The 25,222-nt window shown below is 46.1% G+C and overlaps 1 protein-coding gene across 7 annotated transcripts in view; it reads right to left on the bottom strand.

Annotated features, from left to right (window-relative positions):
* The window catches only part of MAG (myelin associated glycoprotein), a 76,648-nt gene extending 60,216 nt beyond the window's left edge, over positions 1-16,432 (bottom strand). For 2 of the 7 annotated variants that reach the window (XM_083515238.1, XM_083515239.1), the window contains exon 1: positions 16,184-16,432. In XM_083515238.1, coding sequence (XP_083371364.1) covers positions 16,184-16,352 — 169 coding nt within the window. In that variant the 5' untranslated portion in view covers positions 16,353-16,432. The remainder of the gene's footprint in view (positions 1-16,183) is intronic. The other 5 variants (XM_083515243.1, XM_083515241.1, XM_083515245.1 and 2 more) reach the window with 5 other exon arrangements.
* Positions 16,433-25,222: the final 8,790 nt, after the last annotated feature.

The following is a 25,222-nucleotide window of genomic DNA, read 5'->3' on the forward strand; positions in this document are numbered from 1 at the left end:
CTCCCAAACGCCACAAACCTGGAAGCAAGTGTTCCAGTTTGTGAATGTTTTTCGGAAGCTGAACGTCCGACGCAGCTTCCACTTGAGTGCAGGAAGCTCCTGCAGCCAATCAGGAGCCGTGCCTTGGTTTTTGAAGTTATGGGAGTTGAACGGACTCCCGGAACGGATTAAGTTTGAGAACCAAGTTACTACTGTGGTCAGAGATAAAGAAGGGGGTTGGGCATGTGTAGAAACCAGTCCCCTGCACCAAGCTAAATTTTACATCCATGTTCTGACCCCCTGCTGCCCAGCACTAGCCTGCCCCACTCTCCCACTCCTGGAAGGCTGACCAGAAGGCAAGGTGAACATGGCCCCACAGATCTCGAGGGCCACCACTCGAGACAGCTTCTGAAGCGAGATGGAGGCTGCTCCTCTCTTCGGAAGACTTGGCAGGATACCGAGCGGTAAATACACCCACCAGGAAGGATCACGGTGCCAGATCATTAATCACGCAGGATCTGCAAAGGTTGGCTCAGCTGCCTAGTCAGCTGCTGCCAGTGTCCCATCTACCTCCTGCAGGGAGAGCGCTAGGCAGGGAGCTGGATTCGAATGAGCAAAACATTGAGGCACGGAAGAGTATGAGGGGGCATTCAGCCTAGGACCATCAGAAGCTGCCTTCCAGATATTTACCATTCAACACACACAGTTTCCCCCTCCCTAATAATCCTGGGAACTGCAGTCCCCCCCCCCTCACAGAGTGACCATTCCCAGCACCCTTATGAAAGCTACAGTTCCCAGAATTCCTTGGGGAAAGTCATATGCTTTAAACATGCATTGTTGTTGTTGTTTAGTCGTGTCCAACTCTTCGTCACGCCATGAACCAGAGCACGCCAGGCACTCCTGTCTTCCACTGCCTCCCACAGTTTGGTCAAATTCATGTTGGTCGCTTCTATAACACTGTCCATCCATCTCGCCCTCTGCCGTCCCCTTCTCCTTGTGCCCTCCATCTTTCCCAACATCAGGGTCTTTTCCAGGGAATCTTCTCTTCTCATGAGGTGGCCAAAGTATTGCAGCCTCAGCTTCAGAACCTGTCCTTCCAGTGAGCACTCTGGGCTGATTTCCTTCAGAATGGATAGGTTTGATCTTTTTGCAGTCCACGGGACTCTCAAGAGTCTCCTCCAGCACCACAATTCAAAAGGATCACTGCCTTGTCATGGCGAAGGGGCTTGAATAACTCAGAGAAGCTATGAGCTATGCCGTGCAGGACCACCCAAGACGGACAGGTCATAGCCAAGAGTTTAGACTAAATGTGGTCCACCTGGAGAAGGAACCAGCAACCCACTCCAGTATCCCAAGGAAACTCCATGGACAGTAACAACAGACATATAAAACATGCATTAGGTGTGCTTTAAATGTATGGTCTGAGTCAGACCCATGGTCCATCTAGCTCTGTACTGTCTGCAGTGATGGGCAATGGCTCTCCAAAGTTTCAGGAAGGGGACATTTCCATTCCAACCATTCCTCAGTTGCTGGGGTCTGAACCTGAGCCTGAGGCAGCTTCCGTTGATCCTACCACATTTTGTTTTTTGTTTGTTTTTTTAAATGATATTTATTAAAAGTTTAACAATTACAAAAAAAAGTGGGGGGGGAGAGACAATAAAGAGTTACAATACATAAAAAAAATAAAAAACAGAATAAAAAAGGAATTCAACAATACAAGTCAATAAAAAGAAAAAAGGGAAAAAACAAAACACACAATACATCAAAACCAAAAACAAAAGCAGACAAAAAAATTTAAAAACCAAATCCAATATTCCCAAATCTTTATCTTTCATTAACTTGTTTCATCGACCTCCTCACGCCTCCCTTTTTGAAGCAAAGCTCATTATTACCCTCTAAAGAGGGGGTCCCAACGGCAGACCGCTGAAGTCTGGGAATCCAAAATTACCTAACTGTACCACAGATGGTGTCATCCAATCATGGCAACATTCATAACAATCCTGTTGGGCTGTGACAATAGCTAGGTTTTAATTTTTAGTGTGTTTTTGTCTCTTTGTTTAGAATTCTGTATGGGGGGGGGGAATCTGTATCTGTATCCAAGGGAACCAACCTTGTGATTTAGTTGAACAAAAAGCAGACACAAGACCGATGAATCTTATCTGCTCTAGCCTGCATTTCCTCTCTGTTTGTACCTCGGCAAAGTTACCAACCATAGGTTGGTACTTCAGAGATGACCTGGTTCCTGTGTTCCACTGTCGTCACCAAGAGTGCTATTCGTAATTTTCCACAGGAGCAGTTCTCAGAATGTCAGAACCTCCATGTGAATTGCCCTTCAAGAGACCACCCACAGCCACGAAAGGAACAGTGACATTCTCTTGTCACGTTGCGTAGGCCACAGATAGCTAGCCTGTGGCCTTCCAGATGTTGTGGGACTACAACTCCCATGAACCCAAACCACTGGCCTTGCTGGGGCCAGAATATTCAACATGGTGTCCTCTTAGATACTGATGGACTAATAGTTGCTATCATTCCTGTAACTGAATCATAGAACTGTAGAGTTGAAAGAGACAACAAGGATCATCTAGTCCTATGAGGGAAAATTGTATACACTTGAAAACGTTGGCAGCATTAAGATAAATTCAACAGTGTAAATAAGTTTTGGTGGATGTAATAATATCCATCAAATATTCTGAATGGTTTAGTTTCTGTAAAATATGTAGGAATTTATGATATGCAAAATGAACCAAGGAAAGGGAAGAAGGGAAGTCATTGATATTTTAAGGATGTTTAAATGAGTATTCTAAATTGTAAAACATATATATATATATATATATATATTTGTTTTCGTAGATTTTCACGGGTACAGGAATGCAGGTTTTGGTGTCCTCGGGTGTCTTCCCGTGTAAAAGTTGGGGTGTCTAGGCGACGTTTCGACGAGGTCTCACTCGTCATCTTCAGGCTGGTGCTTTCGGCTTCTTGTTACTGGAACAGAGCGGGATCTCAGTGTTTGAGTTCCTATAAATACTGTAGAGGGGTGTGGTGTATTGCCTCAAAAGTTCTGGGCAGAGGGGATTCGGATTTCTAGTTTCTCGTAGGTTCTTGTCAGCTGGAAGGTTTCCTCCCCGTAGAGGTGAGATATTTGTTTTCGTAGATTTTCACGGGTACAGGAATGCAGGTTTTGGTGTCCTCGGGTGTCTTCCCGTGTAAAAGTTGGGGTGTCTAGGCGACGTTTCGACGAGGTCTCACTCGTCATCTTCAGGCTGGTGCTTTCGGCTTCTTGTTACTGGAACAGAGCGGGATCTCAGTGTTTGAGTTCCTATAAATACTGTAGAGGGGTGTGGTGTATTGCCTCAAAAGTTCTGGGCAGAACCCTCTGCCCAGAACTTTTGAGGCAATACACCACACCCCTCTACAGTATTTATAGGAACTCAAACACTGAGATCCCGCTCTGTTCCAGTAACAAGAAGCCGAAAGCACCAGCCTGAAGATGACGAGTGAGACCTCGTCGAAACGTCGCCTAGACACCCCAACTTTTACACGGGAAGACACCCGAGGACACCAAAACCTGCATATATATATATATATATATATATATATATATACACACACACACACACACACACACACACCAACTGCTTGCAGTGCAGGAATATACAGCTCTCCCATACAGGGATCGAACCTGCAACCTTGGCATTATCAGCACCACACTCTTAACAAACAGAGCTATCCAGATAATATGGTAATATAAAGAGCCAGGTTAGAGTGATGGACTAGGACCTGGGAAACTAGAGTTCAAATCCCTGCTCAGCCATGGAACTCACTGGGTGATCTTGGGCCAGTCAGCCTAACCAACCTCACAGGGTTGTTGGGAGCATGCAATGGAGAGGAAGAGAACCATGGATGCCACCTTGAGCTCCTTGGAGGAAAAGCGGGGCATAAATGTGACAAACAAACAAACAAACAACCCCTGCCCATTGGCCATGCCAGCTGAGACTGATAGGAGTTGTAGCCCAACATCCGAAAGGCACTCTATTGGCTACCCCTGCTCTAAGCAAGAGTACTCACAGACCAAACCATAGCATTAGATGTGTTTCCAGTAATTCAGAACAACAAATCCATACCCTCCAGTGTGACACAGCCCAAATCCAGAATGCCATCTTCCAGATACAAAATCCTACGTGAGTCACGTGACCTATGTGAGATTATGGACCCAGAAAAAAAGCTTTGGGGGATGTGGCGCTCAAAAACACACATTTTGGTGCACTGCACAAAATTGTGGGACCCCAAAAACACTTTTCCCAGGGTGAGATCTTGGCCAGAGATCGTGAAAGAGGAAGGCACCCAAAATTGCTGCAGGGGGCAGGCAGGATATCTGTTTTCCAGGGCAGCTGATGAGTATGCAAATCCACTTTTCAGCACCTTACTAATTACTAAGGACTTTCATTGTGTTCTTGTAAGAAGAGCTTCTTGGATCAGGCCAAAGGCCCATCTAGTCTAGCGTTCTTTTCTCACAGCGACCAACCAGATGCCCATGGAGACCCACATGCAGAATCTACCTGCCACAGCATTTGTGAGTCCCAGAAACAAGTTCACTGCCTCTGATAGCCAACACTGAGCCCTCCAGCTGCTTTGGACTAATTTATTTTATAAAATTTATATCCCATTTGATTGCACAAACAAAAACCTCAAAGTGGTTTACAAAAAGAGCAAACCGGTTAAAAACAATTATTCAAAACATTTGAAGAAATATTTGACATTAGCAATATGCTAAAAGCCAGACTGAAACACATGTAAACATTTGACACTACTGATAGGTTTGCCCGACAAGAAAGGTTTTTAGCAGACCACTCAGAATACAGTGACGTCAACAGAAGACCAATTTCTTACAAATGTGGAATGAGTACTATGCGGAACAGCGCCAGCTCTGCAGTTGAGTGGACTTTTAACGGGTAAGGCAATCTCACAGGTAAACGGATCCCGAGTTGTTAAGGGCTTTATAAACGAATAGTAATACCTTCAATTTGGCTCAGGAGCAAATTGGCAACTAGTGCAGTTCTTTGGGCAAAAAGTGTTAAATTCTGACAGGTTCTCACTCCTGTCAGCAATCGTGCTGCAGCATCCTGTGCTAACTGCAGCTTCCGGATCAAGCACGAGGGAAGCCCCCCTCCCCAAATTCCCATCATCCTTGACCCATGGGTGAAATCAGACCCTCCGAGTGTCCTGGTTTTCCAAAGACAATCCCTGACTTGCAGAAGCCATCCTGGTTTCTGATTTGATCCTGGACTGCCCTGCTTTCCCTTTGGTTGTCTCTATTTCTCCAGAAGCGCTGAAGGGGATGAGACGTCACTCTCTTCACTGGTGAAATGGAGGGGCTGGATCAGGACATCCCATTTTCATAAGATAAAAGCTAGAGGGGTGGAACAGGACATCTCTGTTTCACCACAGAAATGTTGGAGGGGATGTGAAATACTGGTTGGTCTGATGGGATGTGCAGTCCTGGTTTGATACCCCTGTCTTACGTTCTAGTCCGCCACTGACCGCAAATGACTGATAGGCAGACTGGCTACAGAGCGCAAGCGAAACTGACATGATGTGTCGGCCCAAGAAGCAGTCCTAAAGCTCAGGCTCCAAACTGGATGCACACAGAAGCTTCTGTACAAGCAAGAAAGAGTGCCTCGGCGAGGTGTGGGTGTCCGCGACTGTGTGTTTGTGTGCGAAGAGCGCTCACACACGTAGGTCTCGGTTGTAGCTGATTCTCCCTTTCCTGCCTCCACTGTTGGTGTTAACTTCCCTCCTACGGGCACCAGCTGTGCCCGCCTACCCCTGGCAAGAGGCCCAGGCCTGCTAGCTCTCTGGAGGCGCATGTCCCAGACTGACTCCTTCAGAGAAGGAAAGCTGGAGCAGCTCTCGGGAGGCACTGAACAAGACGGGAAAGGATGTCGACGCCTGCAGTAGCAGTAGCGGAATGGAAACGGGTTATCGGTTTCTCTCTGAGCCTAATTCAAGGTGCCCACGGTAGTGTTTGAAGCCCCAAATGGCTTGGGCCCCAAATACAGTAGTACCTCAGGTTAAGAACTTAATTTGTTCCAGAGGTCCGTTCTTGACCTGAAATTGTTCTTAACCTGAGGTACCACTTTAGCTAATGGGGCCTCCTGCTGCCGCCAAGCAATTTCTGTTCTCATCCTGAAGTAAAGTTCTTAACCCGAGGTACTATTTCTGGGTTAGCGGAGTCTGTAACTTGAAGCGTCTGTAACCCGAGGTACCACTGTATCCACAAAACCTTCCCTACAGACCCTTTCAGGTGTGGATATCGGCAGAGGGGATCCTATAGGTAGTTCCACTTCCCTCAGAAGCTGAGGCGGCGGCAGCTGGGAAGAGGGCATTCTCTGTGGCAGCCCCTAAACTGTGGCATTCCCTTCCCAAAGTGGTCCGTCTGGCTTCTTCACTAGACAGCTTTCGGCAAATGCTGAAGCACTCTCCCCCCCCCCCCGAGATGTGTGTTTTGAGAGCCCACCCAGTTCATGCTAATGCAGCGCTCACTGTTTGCAATTCTGAAAGTTTGATTTCTGCAACCTGCCCTGGGATCTGCCGGTAAACGACAACAACATCCCAACCTGTGGGTCCCCAGATGTTGTTGAAGTACAACTCCCATCACCCCTAGCTAGCAAGGCCAGAGCTCAGGGATGATGGGAGTTGTAGTCCAACGACATATGGGGACCCACAGGTTGAGAACTGCTGCAAGCAGTCATAGTCCCCCCCCATCCTGGGAACTGTAGTTTGTCCCCCTCACTGAACTACAATTCCCAGAGTTCCCTGTAAAGAGGGGTTATTGTTAAACCACTTCGAGAATTGTAGTTGAGGGAGGGGAACAGGGGTCTCTTAACAACTCTCGCCACCCTCAAAAACCACAGTTCCCAGGGCAAAGCCATGAGTGTTTACCGTGGTACTGCTTTAAGTGTATGATGCAGATGGCGCCTCAGTCTAGGGCTGCTCCTCATCTCTCTCCTGTGTGGCTGTGGTTTGAAACAGGCTAGGCGGACTGATCTAACATGTAGGTCACTGGAGTAATGGTCTGTGCAGTCAAGGACTTTCTAGGTGCTCATTCCCTTAGTTTCACAAAGGTTTCTTTCCCGCTCGCAGAGCGGCGCCCTTCCCTGCTCTGCCTTCTTTCCTCTTGACAATGGCTTGTGTTAAAAGCAGATCGTGCTCAACGCAGCGCCGTGAAGCAGCCGCTCTGGAATGGCACAGCCTGGCAGCGCCACTCAAGGAAAGGTCACAGAACAAAGCTGTTTGTCCAAGCTAGGCTCAGCTCGTCCCTTGCAGAGCCCAGACTCTGTTCACTTACATCACACGGTGCAGCCGTGCTGCAGATCAGATGCGAGGGGCTTCTAGGGTTGTTGCACCCTTTTTCAATCTGATTTATTATTATTATTATTTTAATGTCGCACAAATCTTACAGCCTGGCAAAATCTTGATGTCTGAAACTCCACGCTTAGCATTTGTAACCTGTTGCCCGGTTAAAGAAATCTTAGTCAATGAATGACATTCGTTTTAATAGATTAGTGAATCGATTCAGCTGGCAGCATTTGATGAAAACAAGTTGTTTTGGAATAAAAATGCCTCCCCCACCCCGCCCCGGAGCACAGAAGATGCCAGAAATTGAACCAGGGTCCTTCCACATGCAAACAGATTCTCTACCACTGAGCTACCACCCTTCTTCAAAGAAGGACCTGTGAAAAAGTGGTCTGGGGCAGGGGTTGGTGACTTCTAAAATGGTGGTTGCCACCTGCAAATTACAGTTTTTACATCTGTATATTAAAACTCTTAACGTCCTATTTTTTAATTCTTGCCTCATACATCAGAGAATTCTTTTAAGGTGATTATAAAAATAAAAATAAAATTTAAACTGGTTATGGTCCTAGGCCTAGTCTTGTCAGGCTTTGCTTTCCAAAAGGCAAATGGATATTTGAAGAAATTTAGATACTCGATAGGTTGGAAACTGACGCAATGTCAAAAGAAGAGGAAAATGCATCACTGAAATCCAGCTTGAAGTTACATAAGGGCCTGGTCCTTCTTTGCATCTGGTCACCTTAGGAATTAAGTGGAGTGAGGAGAATCAAGACCACGAGGGGGGGGGGTCATCTAAAAAGGGCAACATGATATGTGTTTGTCTGTGTGTAAATCATGATTGGACAACCAGTAGCCCTTCCAATGTTGGTGCCATCCGACTCCCATAAGGATGTTGCTCAGAGGTTATGGGAGTTTTAATCCAGCCACTTGGACCATAAAGAAGGCTGATCGCTGAAGAATTGATGCTTTTGAATTATGGTGCTGGAGGAGACTCTTGAGACTCCCATGGACTGCAAGAAGATCAAACCTATCCATTCTTAAGGAAATCAGCCCTGAGTGCTCACTGGAAGAACAGATCCTGAAGCTGAGGCTCCAAGACTTTGGCCACATCATGAGAAGAGAAGACCCCCTGGAAAAGACCCTGATGTTGGGAAAGATTGAGGGCACAAGGAGAACAGGACGACAGAGGGCGAGGTGGAAGGACAGTGTTATAGAAGAGACCAACATGAATTTGACCAAACTGCGGGAGGCAGTGGAAGACAGGAGTGCCTGGCGTGCTCTGGTCCATGGGGTCACGAAGAGTCAGACACAACTGAACGACTAAACGACTAAACAACAACAACAACAATCCAGCCACTTTTGCTGGTCCACACCTTCCCCATCTATGGTACAGACCAGGCATAGGCAAACACGGCCCTCCAAATGTTTTGGGACTACAACTCCCATCATCCCATACCACTGGTCCTGTTAGCTAGGGATAATGGGAGTTGTAGTCCCAAAACATCTGGAGGGCTGAGTTTGCCTATGCCTGGTATTGACCCCATGCTGCTCATGGTATGCATCCTTGGGCAGCCACAGAACCCCCTAGGAGCCTGGCGGAGCCCATGCTTCCTTCCTGCCTCGGGCCTCACTTTAATAAAGTGTTTGGGTGCTGCCATTTTTATTTCCCACAATGCCACCGATGTTGCGTCACTCCGGGGCATTGTGGGAAATTTAAACAGCCCTTCCCAGATGCACAGCGTTAAATGAGAACTGATGCAACCTGCTTGCCACTGCCACCACCGAGCAAGCCTGTGGGAGGCCATCCATTTGAAGCAACGTGATACCACTTTGAACAGCCACAAAGAATTATGGGAGCTGTAGTTTGTTAAAGAGTGCTGAGCAATGAACATGGATTCTATGCACCTTGACTATGGCTAAAAGATTGGCATCGATGAAGTGGAAGAATAAAGATAAGATCCCCTTTAACCAATGGATCGACAACATGACAACATTTGCAACGTATGAATGGGCTGCCTATTGACGTAGGTTTTGTTTGGATAAATATACTGATGTTTGGAATGAGTTTATATAAAGTATAGTGAGTTATTAATAATCATATGTATTAGGACAATAACATTACGTATACAGTGGTACCTCGGTTTAAGAACAGTCCGGTTTAAGAACGATTCGGTTTACAAACTCCGCAAAACCGGAGGTAGTGTCCTGGTTTGAGAACTTTACCTCAGTCTAAGAACGGAAGCCGAAAGGTGGAAGGGAACTGGCAGCGGGAGGCCTCATTAGGGAAAGCACACCTCGGTTTAAGAACAGTTTTGGTTTAAGAACGGACTTCTGGAACAGATTAAGTTCATAAACCGAAGTAACCCTGAATATCTATATAAGAATGTATGGAAGTGTAACAGATTATATTCAGTGTATTACATTGTATCCCTTTTCCTTATTGTATTTTTAGTTCTCATTTGCATTTTTCCTCAATTTTTTCTTTACTTTCTTCACTTTATTTTGTATACCTGAAATTCTCTTAAAACAACAACAACAACAACAACAGTGCTGAAAGTTGTTAGGACAGCTCCTTTAATGGTCCTCCTACTCTCCCTTCTGTCGATTCTTTTTTGTTAAACCAGACTTGGACCGACTAGTCCTTCAAACAGAGAGCTGTCCTCTGTAAAAAAGGGCACATGGCCACCCTAATCTTGGAAGCCTTTTAGTTGCTGCCAAAATAATGGGCCGCTAGATCTTGGCAGAGAAAAATCTGTCACTAGGGCTTCTCTCTACCAAAGGTTAGAAAACACCACAAACGTTAAAGATTATTGCAATATCTTACAGATGCATTCCTGTAAGCAGACGGTGGATGTGCTTGTATCGAAATGGCTCTCAGCTTTGCTAAGTCTTGAAGAATCAGCATATGGCGATGAGGCTCATCGTGTTTTCATATTGTTACAGCTCAGCATTTCGGGAGAATTCAAAAGAACATTTTGAAGTTCTTAAATAATTTTGAAAGCCTCCGAATGCTCGATGTTTCCAGGCAACGTAACTAATGATGAAAGATTGGCTGTCAGAATTGCCACTTGGGATACATATTGGTAATGAAATTCAAGGGTAGTTTTTTGAACCCAGTTTTCTGCAGGCCATTATTGGTTAATGTGGTGGGGGCAGGGCGAGCAAATCTCATGCTTTTAACAAGGCATGTAGATCTAGTGATCAAATGCCACCACAATTTTTCCCAAACTCATCGTGGCGTGACCTAGCAGCAAAACATAAAGAGAGGCAGTGTGGTATAGCCATCGCAGTCTAGGACTATGACTGGGGAGATTTAAGTTCAAATCCCTATTCAGCCAGGGGCCAACTTTGGGACAATTATTCTTTGTCAGTCCAACCTACCTCATAGTGTTGTTCTGAAGATAAAAGGGTGTGGTGAGTGAACCACATATACTACCAGGCCATGTTCAAAGTCCTTGCAAGACCTTTGCAAGACCCTTGCCAACTTGGGTCCAGGATACCACAGGGACCACCTGATCCCTTATACCCCTGCCCGATCCCTGAGGTCTTTTGGGGAGTCACTGTTGGTGGTCCTCCATGGCTCAGATCCACTGCATCCAATGGGATGCACTCTTGGGGTCTATTTCAACTCAATGGTTCTATGATTCTATGCTCATATTCATCAGGAGCTATATGTTGAATATCGGGGGCACGAATTTATGGAAGCCTCTTCCATCTGAGGTGAGAGAATCCCCACTTTCCGTGTTGAACTTCCAGCACCTGAATACTAAAAAAAAAAAAAAATCCCAGAAAGCATTTAAACTGAATTTTGACTTCGTCATTTTTAATTTTCATTGGATTGCATTCCTTGTACACTGCTTAGAGACAAGCACCAATAAGCGGTGTATAATTTCCCTGAATGAAATAAATAAGAAATACTTCCTGGGGCTCCTTGGAGGAAGGGCGAGATAAAAATATAATAAACGAGGATAACGAAAGCTGTTGTTTAGGTTTGTTTTCTGCAAATTTAGAACAGGGCAGCAAGGAGGCAGCATAAATGAACTCACGCTGCCTCCTCAGCGTTGAGAATGATACCCTCTCTTAGGAACCTTTCAAAGCTCAAGACTGGGGGCTTTGTATTATTATTATGCCTTTGTATTGCACTTTCAAGTGTTGCAAGCGAGAACAGTTTAAACACAAAGCGCGGCCAATGTGAGAGAACATAAAAATACATCTTGCCGGGGTGCTGACAAGGGGTTGGGAGAGCTATAGCTGCGGAAGAGCAATCCCGCACTTTGTCTGCTATTAAAAGCTCTCCTCTTCACGCTCAGATCTGAACACCATGTAGGAGCTGCAGCTTGCTCAAAGCTCCCTTTGTTGAGCGGGCCTTTGTGTTTGTTCATGGGTCCCTGCTGCCCTCGGGTGGATAAAATCAAACGTGCACCATGCCAAAAGGGAAAAAAGCTTGTTCAGTTTGGGACTCGTTATATAAATTCCCTCCATTCCAGTGTGAAGCAGGAAGGGTTGATAACTCCACACACACACCTTGCCCCTCCTGAGCTGGGTCTTGAGCTGCAACTCATAGAATCATAGATTTGTAGAGTTGGAAAGGACCCCAAAGGTCATCTATAATCCCTGCAACATAGGAATCAGAGCTAAAGAATTTCGATACGATATGATAATCTTTATTGTCATTGTCCCATACAGAACAAAGAAACTGAAAAATCTACATAAGACATTCAAAACCCAACAAGCCTGCTATCGCAGCTATCCCAACCTGGTTAGCCCCTAAAAGCTCTGATACCCTATTTTTAAATACAATATACTCCCATACAGACTCCTTACAACGTGTTTTAAAACCAAAATCGCATTTGGGTAGAATCCCTGACAGATGGCCGTCCAACCTCTGTTTAAAAACCTCCAACAAAGGAGAATCCACCACCTTCTGAGGTGGATCTGTTCCACTGTCGAACAGCTCTTACAGTCAGTAAGTGCTTTGTAATGTTTAGCCGGGGTCTCATTTCTTAACATTTGAATCCATTGATTCGGGTCCTACCCTCTGGAGCAGAAAACAACTTCCCTCATCCCTGGCCCACTGGCTAAGGTGGCTGGGGTTGGAGGAACTTGATGGGAGTCCCAACTGGAGAGCCAACAGGGCATCCACAGTTGTTTTAGCAGCAACAGTAATCCGGCAGGTGATGCTTTTCCTGTCACCGGGGCGCCGTGACAGGAAAGAAGCCACATGCTGAATTTTCTACTCACTCCGGGTAACCGCTGAAAACAACACAACGTGGCAAAAAGTTCTGTCCTTAGGCTGCAGTGCTGGAGTGAAGCGCTCCACCAGATCTAACCCAACAGATCTCCAGAAGACAGCAGCATCTTTTCCAAGGCTGCCCAGCAGCAACCAGTGTGCCTTTTTTGTCAGCCGTCCAGTGTTTAGGGAAGCTTTTAATGTTTCATAGGTTATTGTATTTTAGTCTTCTGTTGGAGACTATACCTTGCTGAACAGCATTGGCTGCACATCCAGAGGAAATGCAAGATAATTGTGAGAGGGCGACCTGCGGCTAACATCCAGTATAAATATATGAAATAGCTGCCTTGTACTCAGATCCTTGGTCCATCTACTCACTGTGTCCCCCTGACACTGGCTGAGATCCTCTGCTCTCGGAAATGCGAGAGATTCAACCTGGGGCATTTTAAACATATGTTGCAAAATGTCTGGTGCACAGGAAACGCTTAGAATCCAGTAGAAGAGGCTGCTGAACCAATTCCTTTGCTGGAGGATTAGTGCTGTGATGCCCTCTATACTATGCTCAGGTTGTATATATGGGTAAATATAACCTAAAGATGCCACAGTCTCCATTCACCTTCGTTCCAGACCTCAGAAAAGGGCTTGAAACCACCACCGACGTGTCTCGCCACTCAGAGACTGGGATTGTGCAGAACAATATGTGTTTTTGAATAGGCTAAAGGTTTTATGATTAGCCACCGCACCAACCCAGAGAACTTCAAAATTTGATGAAGGCTTTGAGAATTCAAATGCAACACACACACACACACACACACACACACACCCCTGCCCATCCGCTCTGCAATTTGCAAAACAATTTGCTAAGAGTGCTCCCATCAGAGACAAGATTCTGGCCCTGGCATCCTGGCTTTCCTGGTTACTGCTGAAATGAATTGGGAGGGTGGGGTGGAATTCTCATGCAAATTGTGGCATATCAAATTTACTTGCAAAGGAAACTGCAACCTTGAAAGGTTTATTCCATTTTTCTCCCATGCCACATTCCTGGCAATGGGCACTATTTGATTTAAGAGTTTTGGGAACACCAGCTGAAAAAGTGTCAAACCCGACCACTGAACACTGCAAACGATTTCCTCTCAGCACCACGTTTTAAAACATTTCCAAATGTATTGTTCATATAACAATTTCCAATGGCTGACCTACTTTCTGAATTCAGTTTCAGTTCTGCTGAATTAACCCTTTTGGATCCGAAGAAGACCTATTCCTTTGCACCATTCCTGGTCACTTGCTCTAAGCTAAATATTCTCAATTCTGCACTCTCAAGGGCTACTAAATGTACATAAGGAAAGAGAAGCTCACCATTAAATTTACACATGACCTCCCCTGAATAGCAATGGGTGAAAATGTCCATTTCAGTTTCTAATCTTTCCAATGTTAAGTTCAGTTCTCAACATTTTCAGTTTCTCATGTTTTTTAAATATAGTTCTCATGAAAATTCATCAACATTTTAGAAAGAGTGTCTCCTAATATGCACAAGGCTGTATGCAATATTACCTGAGATACACATTTTAGAGCAATTTCCCCTAAACTCATGCATCTTTGCCTGTTTTCCCCATGAATATACATCCAAGTATATGCATTTTTTGGGTGCATTACTTAACTGGTGAACTGTATCACAAAATTTGGATAAGTATGAATTCAGAAGGTTGCCTGTGTTTTGGTTCACATATTGTTTCAGAGAGTGTGAAGTAGATAAGCTTGCCTTTAAATGTGGACTGAACCAAATCCCTACTCATGATGCAGACATGCAGCAGAATGGTGCAAAGTTGACTTTAACATGGAGTGGAGGGGAGGAATGCCATTTTTAAAAGACTCTTATAGGACTCACAAGCCATTGACTCAACATTCATCCTGATCCACATGCAAAGTGGTTACATGTCTTCCCATCAGTGCCAGCCCAAGATATTTTGGCACTTCAGGTGGACACACACACACCAAATGGCACCTCCCTTCTTGCTCTGACATCGGGATCTGCTGCACCAATGAATCCTGTTACCTGAGGCAGTCTCCTCACCTTGCCTCATGGGTGGGCTGAACCTGTTTCCCATCAATTGTTCATTCATCCCACCCTTTTCAATGTATTTCCCCATCACTTTTCTAACAGCAAAAGGGCATTTTAAATTTAGAACAACATGGGTGAGAAGGCACTTTCATTATGCAAACCTAAACTTCTTAAATCACTCCTGTATAACAGTGACCTCCTGGAGGGGCACCCTCACAGGAATATTTTCTGAAAATAATAAATATATAAATAACCCTAGCGCTAGGGCTCTATTTCAACTATTTCTTCTGAAGAGCGCCATTTTTCTAGTTGCAAGAACATTGCACGCACCCCACCCATTGCCAGAAAGGAACTGTCAAAACTGTGATTCTCGGCATGCGATCTTGAATGAAGCTCTCCCTTTTTCTATCACTTCAGGACCGAGGAGCTGTAGCTCAGTGGTGGAGCATCTGCCTTGAGAGCAGAAGGTCACAGGTTCAATCCCCAACAGCTCCAGGTAGGGCTGGGATAGAATCTTGTCTGAAACCCTGAGAGCTGCTATCAGTCAGTGTAGACAAAGTTGAGCTAGATGGACCAGTGGTCTGACTTAGTATAAGGCAGATTCCTATGTCCCTATGTCTCCACATTCTCCTGCATGTAGATCACTGGAACATACAAGCCTGTCTTACACTAAGTTAGACTATTGGTCCATCTGACTCAGTATTACATACCCTCCAGCATTTCTCGAATGAATAATAATAATAATAATAATTTCAACAATAACAGTACCCCGCCCATCTGCCTGGGTTGCCCCAGCCACTCTGGGAGGCTTCCAACATAAATAAAAACATAATAAAACATTAAACATTAAAAAAAATTCCCTATACAAGGCTGACTTCAGATATCTTGTAAAGGTTGTATAGTTATTTATCTCCTTGGCTTGGGGGTCACATAACTCCAGTGCCTTTTTTCTGGGGGTACGCAGGGGTACACATACCATGAAGCTCACAGGCTGACCTGGGGCCAGTTGCTGTCATTCTGCCTAACCAACTTCACAGGGTTGCTGCGAGCATAAAATGGAGCAGGGAGAACCATGTACGGGGTCTTGAGTTCCTTGGCATATTGTAAATAAATCAGTTTCTAACAGGGGTCTTTCCCAGCCGTACCTGGAGCTGCTGCGTCTTTTTGCGGGTGATGCAGGTATTCTGCCATTGAGCTAAGATCTCACGAACACACACCACAAAAATGTCTCCCCCTGACTCTTGCTCTTGATAGTGAAGCAGTAGGCAGGCTTTATCCCACATCTTGACTGAGTTCTGGTGGGGTTCCACCAAGGGACAGATGCCTCAGATGTGGCTCATAAGCCAGAAGTTGGCTACCGCTGCTCCAAACAACTGCAATCTCCTTTCCCCCCAAAGCTATAAAAATACCTTAGCAGCTGTCTTTTGATTCGAAACTGCTCTCTGGCTCTGCTAGGAGATCAATCCATGCTCTGACAATATACAAAAAAGAACCAGGTCCTTTGCCCTCATCGGTGAGCCTTCCCACAGAAGCCCCTCACAAAAGTAAAATAAAACGGCACTCACCCAGAATCTGAGGATGGGCTTCTCGTGGAATCGCTGCTGTCCTTCCTCCAGCAAATACGTCCCGGGAAACCAGACAAGTCCTCAGACCCAGCCAAGGGTACCAGGTTATGCCAGCCTCAGTGGCCAGCGAAAGCCAAGGCAGATCAGCCCACAAGGGGAAGCTGAGCATCCAGAACAATGAGCCCCTGTGTACACTTTGGGCGTAGAGGGAGCAGCAGTGGCGAGATGTCAGGATGAAGTGATGCACACAGATGTGCCAGACGTGGAGATCGGGCTTAAGTATTGATGGAGATTGGGGGCAGGGAGGACCGGAGGGTGGGGAGCAAAACACCCAGGAAAGGAATGACTTGCGGAAGTAAACAGAAGTCTAGGATTGGGTTGCTTTGTTGAGCAGGGGTCCTGTAACTGAGCTAGGGGTGTTCTCAGCGGGTGGCCCAGGGGCCTGAGCCCCAGGTATTTTGCTTCAGGTCCCTGATCTCCTGCCCCCTTCTTTCCCTAGGGCCAAACCTCGGTGGCAGAGAATCTGTCTTGCATGGAGAAGTTCCCATGTTCAATCCCCAGCAATTCCAGCTAGGGCTGGGAATATCTCCTGCCTAGAGCGCTAGAGTTGCTGCCAGTTAGTGTAGGTGGCACCGAAGTGGACGGAGCAATGTGCAAGGCATCTTCCCATTTTGCCTTTTTAATTTATTTTTTAAAAATATTATTTTGCTTACTAGGTATACTGTGGAGCACAGGGCTGGTAAGATCCATGGTCTCCGACACCTTAATTCGCCCAGAGGCATCCAAGCATGTAAACAGGCACATGCCCATTTGCATCGTGAGCCTGTGCCTAGCTATGCCCCTGATGACCCTGACCATTAGGTTCAGTCGTGACCGACTCTGGGGTTGCGGCGCTCATCTCGCTTTATTGGTCGAGGGAGCCAGCGTACAGCTTCCGGGTCATGTGGCCAGCATGACTAAGCCGCTTCTGGCGAACCAGAGCAGCGTATGGAAACGCCGTTTACCTTCCTGCCGGAAGTATTTATCTACTTGCACTTTGACGTACTTTCGAACTGCTAGGTTGGCAGGAGCAGGGACCGAGCAACGGGAGCTCACCCCGTCGCAGGGATTCGAACAGCCGACCTTCTGATCGGCAAGTCCTAGGCTCTGTGGTTTAACCCACAGCGCCACCCGCATCCCATGCCCTGATACCATGGATAAAAATCAAAATATAGCAGCCAACATGGAGTGATGGACAGCAGAGCTCTGGCTTGAATGTGGGAAATCTGGACTCATATATCCATTTGAGAAGACATGTCTCCATGTTAAACCCATGTGGGGGGTCTGGATAACATGAATGCTTGTGGGGGGGGGGCAGTCATACAGGCTGAACTGACAAAACCAGCACTGTTTTCCTGGCAGGGTTTCCGTTCTGCAGGTCCAGCTCAAGGTTTCGATCTTCCTGTCCCGTTCAGGGTATCATTCAGCCTTCAGCTACATATGGAGGCATTTCCACAGGACACTTTCTATAGTGGAGATGCAGGACCTGCTGCCCTCCAGTTATTTTTGGACATCCCAACTCTCATCGGCTCCAGGTAGCATGGTCCAAGCAGTAGCTCGGTGGTAGAGCATCGGCTGTGATTGATTTGATTGCTTCATTATATTTCTACGTTGCTTTTTATGCACATGCATTGCAAAGCGGCTTACGAACAGTAAACAACCGCAGCATAATAGAACTTCATATATACAACATAAATCGTAACAATTCCTCAGTAAAACAATTATACAGTAAATCATCAGTAAAACAATTGCAGTCTATAAAGCACTATTAACAAAACGACGGGGGGAAATAAGCTAAACAGCACCATTACGACAAAAGTCATATACAGGATTCAAAACGTACTACAGCATTCATGATCCATAAAACAATATTAACAACACTAACAGAATAGCAGCAAAAAAAAAAAAAAAAAACTTAGCACGATGGAATTCGTGCACACACTCTCCCGATGAATGCAGAAGGGTCTCAGGTCCTGGACTGGCAACCCCTGCCAGAAACCTTTGCTGCCCTGACAAAACTGCAGCTCCCTGTGAAGAGGGTTTGGTTGTTAAACCAATCCCTCCTCATGAGGAACTCTGAAAACTGTAGCCCTGAAATGGCTGCAGAGGAAAACAGAGCTACGTAAAAATTGTATGCCCCTAATTTATTTATGCATATGTAAATTTGGAACGGATTTCTGCAATTTACACAGAAAGACTTCTCACCATAGTGGGGGAAGGGGGCCTACTGTGCTGTGTCTGGGCAGCTTCAAGGCTTTCAGGGAAATTTTTAAAGTTTGATGTTTTACCGTCATACCTCGGGTTACAGCCACTTCAGGTTGTGCTTTTTCGGGTTACGCACCTGCCGAAACCCGGAAGTACTGGAACAGGTTACTTCTGGGTTTTGGCAGTCGCGCATGTGCAGAAGCGCTAAATTGCGCATTGCACATGTGCAGAAGTGCCAAATCACAACCTGCGCGTGCACAGATGCGCCGCTGCAGGTTGCAACCACTGTGGGTTGCGAACATGCATCCCGTACGGATCACGTTCGCAACCCAAGCGTCCACTGTATTGTTTTTAATATTGTTGGAAGCAGCCTAGAGTGGCTGGGGAGGCCCAGCCAAATGGGTGGGGTATAAGTAATAATAATAATAAGAATAAGAATAAGAATAATAAGAAGGTTTTTGATCATTAAGCCAGACTCCGACTAGGCAGAGGACTGTCCTCTTATAAACTAGGATACACCTGGCCATTGCTACTGAATGGGATGGGGAGTAGAATAGTCCTGAACAGGACCCCAAACTGTATTAGGGAAAGGGAAGGTTCCTGCATTGCAGGCTAGATGCCCCTCGGGTTCCCTTCCAACTCTGCAATTCTACGATTCCACCCAGCGCATTCTTTAAACCGAGATTTTTCTAATCTTCCTGCGCTCCCTTTTCCTAAGGCTGAACTCAGCTGCCGAACAGGCACTTGGGAACTGTAGTCCGCTCGATCCACGGTCTGCCTGACGAGCAAATGAGAGGGAGATAGAACTTCAACTCCCGTCAGGCAATTCCCCATGACGCATCCACCCCTTGGACATTCTGATTGGAGAAAAAATGTGAAGAAACCCCGCCCTTCGGCTTGTCAGTCTTTGGCTCCCGCTCATTGGACAAGAGGCTTGTATGTTGAGAATGTATAGCAAATCGCGCGCCTCACCGTGTCTTAATGGGCGGGATCCAGTGGGAGAAAGGGAGGTAGGAGGGGAGTTGCCCAAGTTGCTGCTTAGTAATGTTTCCCCCTCTAGAATCTTAGAATTCTAGACTCTAGAATCTAGAGGAGGAAAGGGAGCTTCGGGTCATCTAGTCCAACCCCCTGCAATGCAGGAATCTCAACTAGATCATGCATGACAGATTGCCAACCAACCTCCGTATCCCCCAGGAGGGCATTATTCATTTAGTCCATTTATATGCTGCCTTTTTCATCCAAGGAGCTCCAGGAGGCGTGCATGGTTCTCTTTCTCCTCATTTCATCCTCACAACAACTCTGTGAGGTAGGCTTGGGCTGAGAGATTATGACTGGCCCAAATTCACCCAGTCAGCTACATGGCGAGGTGGGGATTCGAACCCTAGTCTCCCAGGACCTAGTCCAGCACTCTAACCATTAGCAGCACTTCAGTGGCATTACTTGAGTTGGTTTCAAACCACCAATACAATGTACTGGGTCTATCTAAAAAGTAATATGGAAGCAAGCAAGTTCAGCATCAGAACTCACTTCAGTATGAATATAATGGAAGAAAAAAGAGGAGGGGGGGACCAACAAGTGGTGTTGGACAGAGTGGAAAAAAACATGTGGCTCAACAGGTGCTATTGAACTATGAAACGGAAGCTAATTTGAGGGATAGTCCCTCAAACAGCATTATGCCTCAGGAAACTGCAGGATCGGTAGCAAACGTTTGTGCAGCTTCAGAAACTAGCAATGGAAGCAATAACAACTTTGCCCCCCCCCCTGCTCTTTTGTGTCCAGATTTCCACTTTTTGAAATACAGCAACCCTAGAATAATAGGAATTCTCAGTACCACTAGAAGAAGGTCCTCTGCCAGGCAACACAGAGGCCAGGGAGGAGCGCAACAGATGCCCGATGGTGCCTCTCCAGTCAACTTGCCCCTCCTGTGTTTTTTTTTTTTAATGTTGTAAGTTGTTCGGGTGTGAGGGTTGGTGGGCTTTTTGGTTTGGTCATTTCCAATTTATTTTGCCTGTGTTGTTTTTTATGTATGTGTAGATGTTCTGCAAGGATTGTGAGCATTGCCAGTTTTTCTTCTGTAAAATGGTTATTCTGTGGTGCGCCAAACACAACTCCTTAGATTTCTAGATGTGTCCCCAGGCTCAGAAATGTTGGGGGCACCTTGGTTGGACTCAGTTCTGGACTACAAGGCCTGGAGAGGCCTGGGTTCAAATCCCCAAACTGCCACCAAGCTCACGACCAGTCACTCCCTCTCTGTGTGTCTAACCTTCTTCACAGGGTTGTGACGAGGATAACATGGGGGAGATCAAAGTATGCTGCCTCAAGGTCCTTGAAGGAAAGGTGGCATTAAATATATATATAATAAGTTAATAAATATACACATTAGTTAAGCTGTGTGCACACCGTACAATTAAAACACTTGTAAAGCACATGTCTTCCCCCAAAGAAACCTGGGAACTGAAGCCCTTTGAGGGGATAAACTACAGTTCCCAGGATTCTTTGGGGGGAAGACATGTGCTTTAAATGGATGGTGTGAACACCACCTAAGTCTGGGTGTAGTCATTCGCCCCAGAGACAATTCCATAGGATTGTATCAAACTAAGTTCTACTCAAATGTAGACCCATTGGAACTGATGGACATAAGCTACTCATGTGCATTAAGCTCAATGGGCCTGCCGTGAGCGGCATGGATACCACTCAGAGATGGAAAGAAGATAAAGTCCCTACCAGAGAAGAATGGCAGATGAAGTTGATGGATTATGCTGAAATGGCTAAAATGACTGGAAGAATCAGAAACCAGGAAGACCAAAATTTTAATAAGGAATGGGGGAAATTTATAACTTATCTTAAAGACCATTGTAAACAGTTAAAACCATTAGTAGGATTGGAATATCACTTGTAGTTTAATGGCAAATTTTGGATACAATGGAGAGATAAAAGATTTGGATTATTATAAAAGATGCAGGAGGAAATGATTAACAATAGGACCCACAAAGGGGAGGAAGGAGGAAAGTACAAGAGATTCCTTGGAATCTTGTTTTTATGTTGTATGTTGAATACGTGGCTGTAAAGATTTAATCTGAAAAACCAAATAAATATTTTTTAAAAAAAATAAAATAAAATTGGATACCACCATAGCAAATATATATATTTCAAGGCCTTGTGCCGGATCTCTCAACTCACCCGCTGCCTGTTAGCAAAGAGAAATATTAAAAACAAAACAGACACCTGAGGGATGTGCCTGGTTTCTCTCCCAGGAGCCAAAGGCTAGGAGTTCTGTGCCCTGGGCAGTGGGAAGATGGAAGTGCCCTTCTTTGCTGTCCCTGGCACAGGGCGAGAGAGGGCTGTGTCAGTCACCCACCGTGCCATCCCGAGAGCTGGAGACAAAGGCCGCGGTTGTGAGCAGGCATGAGTCAAGCAACGGCTACCGTGCGCACCAGGGTGATTCATTGCGAAGACAAAGGCTGCAGGGACTGTTTGCCCTGGCTACTAAGTCATAGCAGTTGGCAGCAGAGAATTGACCTATTGTCTCCGAGAGAAGAGCGTGGATGTTTTCTGCGCGCTGGAGGGGCCTGATAGTTTAATTGACCCCAAAGGCATTCTGGTTTGAACCAGCTGCCTGGATCGCCCCTGCGTCCACCCCTTGCCACATTATTTGTAAATAAGCACAGACATATAGCAGGGAGCTGGGGAACCTGTGGCCCTCCAGGTGTTGTTGGACTACAACTCCCATCAGCCTTGGCCATAATGGGAGTCTTGAGTCTACAGCTCCCAAGATGTGTTGGGGGCAGCCGTGTGCTTTCAATGTATGGTACAAATCTGACCTAGTTCTTATTGTCCATGAATCTCCATTCACCTTGCCTTGTCGGTTGCTTGGAAACGTGTTAGTTTTCCTGATAGCTAGTTAATTCTGTTTTTCCCGTGTGGTGTCGTGGTTAAGAGCAGTGGACTCGTAATCTGGTGAACTAGGTTCAGTTCCCTGCTCCTCCACATACAGCTGCTGGGCTAGTCACACTTCTCTGAAGTCTCTCAGCCTCACTTACCTCACAGAGTGTTTGTTGTGGGGGAGGAAGGGAAAGGAGAATGTTAGCCACTTTGAGACTCCCTAGGATAGTGATAAAATAGGATATCAAATCCAGACTCCTCCTCCTCCTCCTCCTCCTCCTCTTCCTCCTCCTCTTCTTCTTCTTCTTCTTCTTCTTCTTCTTCTTCTTCTTCTTCTTCCCGTCTTCTTATAAATTGCATTCTCCCATTTTTGGATCTCTCTCTGCTTCGTTCTTAAATTGATGTGCTTAACTGGAACTCTGGAGGTGAAAAATGCCACCCCACAGACTGTGTTGGGCACACATTGGCTGCTGCCAGTCAGAGTAAGTGGTAAAAGGCTGTAAATGGTACCAGGCCAGATGGACAAATAGTCTAACCGTGATATAAGACAGCTTCCAATGAACTGAATCTGGTCACCCTAGTTCTGCCCCTTAACCTGAAATCAGGGGTGGAAGGCGCTATCAGTTTCAGTTCTCTCTTTCCCCCCATCTTGAGTTAAAATTGCCCACATTTCTGCAGCAATTTAAAAAAAAAACCCTCATGGAAATTCTTTAGCATTTTTAAATTTGTTTGCAAATTTCTCCTAACAAAGCAAATTTTGTATGCAGTTTTGACTGGTGTGCACTTTTTTTGCAAGCAATTTCCCTAACATGCATTTTAAAATACTATTTTCACTAAAATGTGTGTTCTTCTGTACACATCTTATGTAATTCACATAATATGTGCATTTTTTTGTAAACATCGTTTGGTTGGGAGAACTGCATTGCACGATTTGGGTCAGTGCAGACTTCAAAGGATGGCTGTGACTCATTGTTTTGCAGCGTGTGGATTTTATAGATCTGCCTTTAAACGTGAACTGAATTAAATTCGTGCTCTCTTCCCCCGCCCCTCAATCTCTACCTGGAAGTGCAGCCAGTTAAAAAGGGGATGGGAAAGCCCGTCGCACTTGTGGAAGACCTTGTGCTGTGTTCAGCCAGTGCAGCTGATTAGCTGGATCTATTGTCATCATGAGTCCCTTGGAGATGTCATGGACGGAATGGTCCAATCCTGGGGAAGAATGGGAGGAGCTTGGGGAGTTGATGCCTGACCACCCTGGGGAGGGTCCCAGAGGGTTGCTTGGAGGGGAGTGTTGGTTGCCACTGAACTCACTGGGTGATTGTACCTGCACCTGCACCCCAATCAAAATCTGTGGATGAGTGCCTTATACCACAGTGCCCTCTTGTGTTGTGTTGACGTGAACATGAATCCCCTCATCACAGCCTCCATTGTGGACCAAACTACTTATTCCATCAGTGGGGGGACCTGTGGCTCTCCACATCTTGTGGGACTCGAACTCCCCTCAGTTCCAGCCAGCAGGGACAATGAGAGCTGAGGTCCAACATCATCTTGAAGGCCACAGATTCCCACGTTAATCACACTGCTACGAAACATGCTTAAAATCTCCTATTTCGAAAGGAAAGCAGCCTGATCCCGATTCTGCTGGAATCTGCCCTGCGGCTATTTGCCCTTAAAGATCATTATAAGTGGTAAATAGCGTCTTTGGGGAATAGTAACAGTGGGTAAGCAGGAAAGTGGCGCAGGGCCTTGATCTGGAACGTGAATCCTGTGCGGTTTCTTTTTTTTCAAAATTGGCAGTGTTAAGCGCACCTTTTTAAAAAGGTGATTAATGCAATGTGTGGCTTGGCTCGCATACTTGATACAGCACATCTTCTCCTGGTACCAGAGGAGTAGCGGTCCTTGGTCATGGGTGATCAAGGACCTGTTACTATTTCTGCAGCAAGGCCCCAGCCTCCAGCATCCTAGACCAGGCATAGGCAAACTCGGCCCTCCAGATGTTTTGGGACTACAGTTCCCATCATCCCTGACCACCAGTCCTGTTAGCTAGGGATGATGGGAGTTGTAGTCCCAAAACATCTTGAGGGCCGAGCTTGCCTATGTCTGTCCTAGACCCTCCCAGTCAACATGACAAGGGAACCCTTGGGCAACTTAGAGAACTCTTCTGGCCCTCTGCTCTGATTGGAGACAATCAGTGTGAAAGGACACGAGTCAGCTGCTGAAGACTGGCTCCTAGGGTCACTCGGGAGAAGGTGTACAGGAAGTACACGGAAGAGGAGTTCTGTGTGCTCCAAAGCTAAGCATTTAGGGACACTGAAAACACAAGGTGCTTCAAAAGAAGGATGTGCAAGTTCTGTTACGTGCCTTGGAAAACACAGCTCCGAAAGACGATACTGGAGCTTTCCAAACCATTTGCCCATGTATGTGCACAGAAAATAGCTGATCTCGCTGAAAGACAACACATGGCGATCTGCATAGATTGTTGCAATGCGTCCCTAATAATTATTATCATTGCATAATCTTAAGAAGGTTGTATAATCTTAGAAGAGGTGTGTGCCTGTGAACAGCTGAATTTGCAACTGCAATCCTGCCTGGGACGAGGGTGGCGCTGTGGGTTAAACCACAGAGCCTAGGACTTGCCGATCAGAAGGTCGGTGGTTCAAATCCCCATGATGGCGTGAGCGCCCATTGCTCGGTCCCTGCTCCTGCCAACCTAGCGGTTTGAAAGCAAGTAGATAAAAGAGCAAGTAGATAAATAGGTACCGCTCTGGTGGGAAGGTAAACGGCGTTTCCATGCGCTGCTCTGGTTCGCCACAAGCGGCTTAGTCATGCTGGCCACATGACCCGGAAGCTGTACACTGGCTCCCTCGGCCAATAAAGCAAGATGAACGCCGCAACCCCAGAGTTGGTCACAACTGG

The sequence above is a fragment of the Podarcis liolepis genome (assembly GCF_965112155.1).
Source record: "Podarcis liolepis genome assembly, chromosome: 7".
NCBI lineage: Eukaryota > Metazoa > Chordata > Lepidosauria > Squamata > Lacertidae > Podarcis > Podarcis liolepis.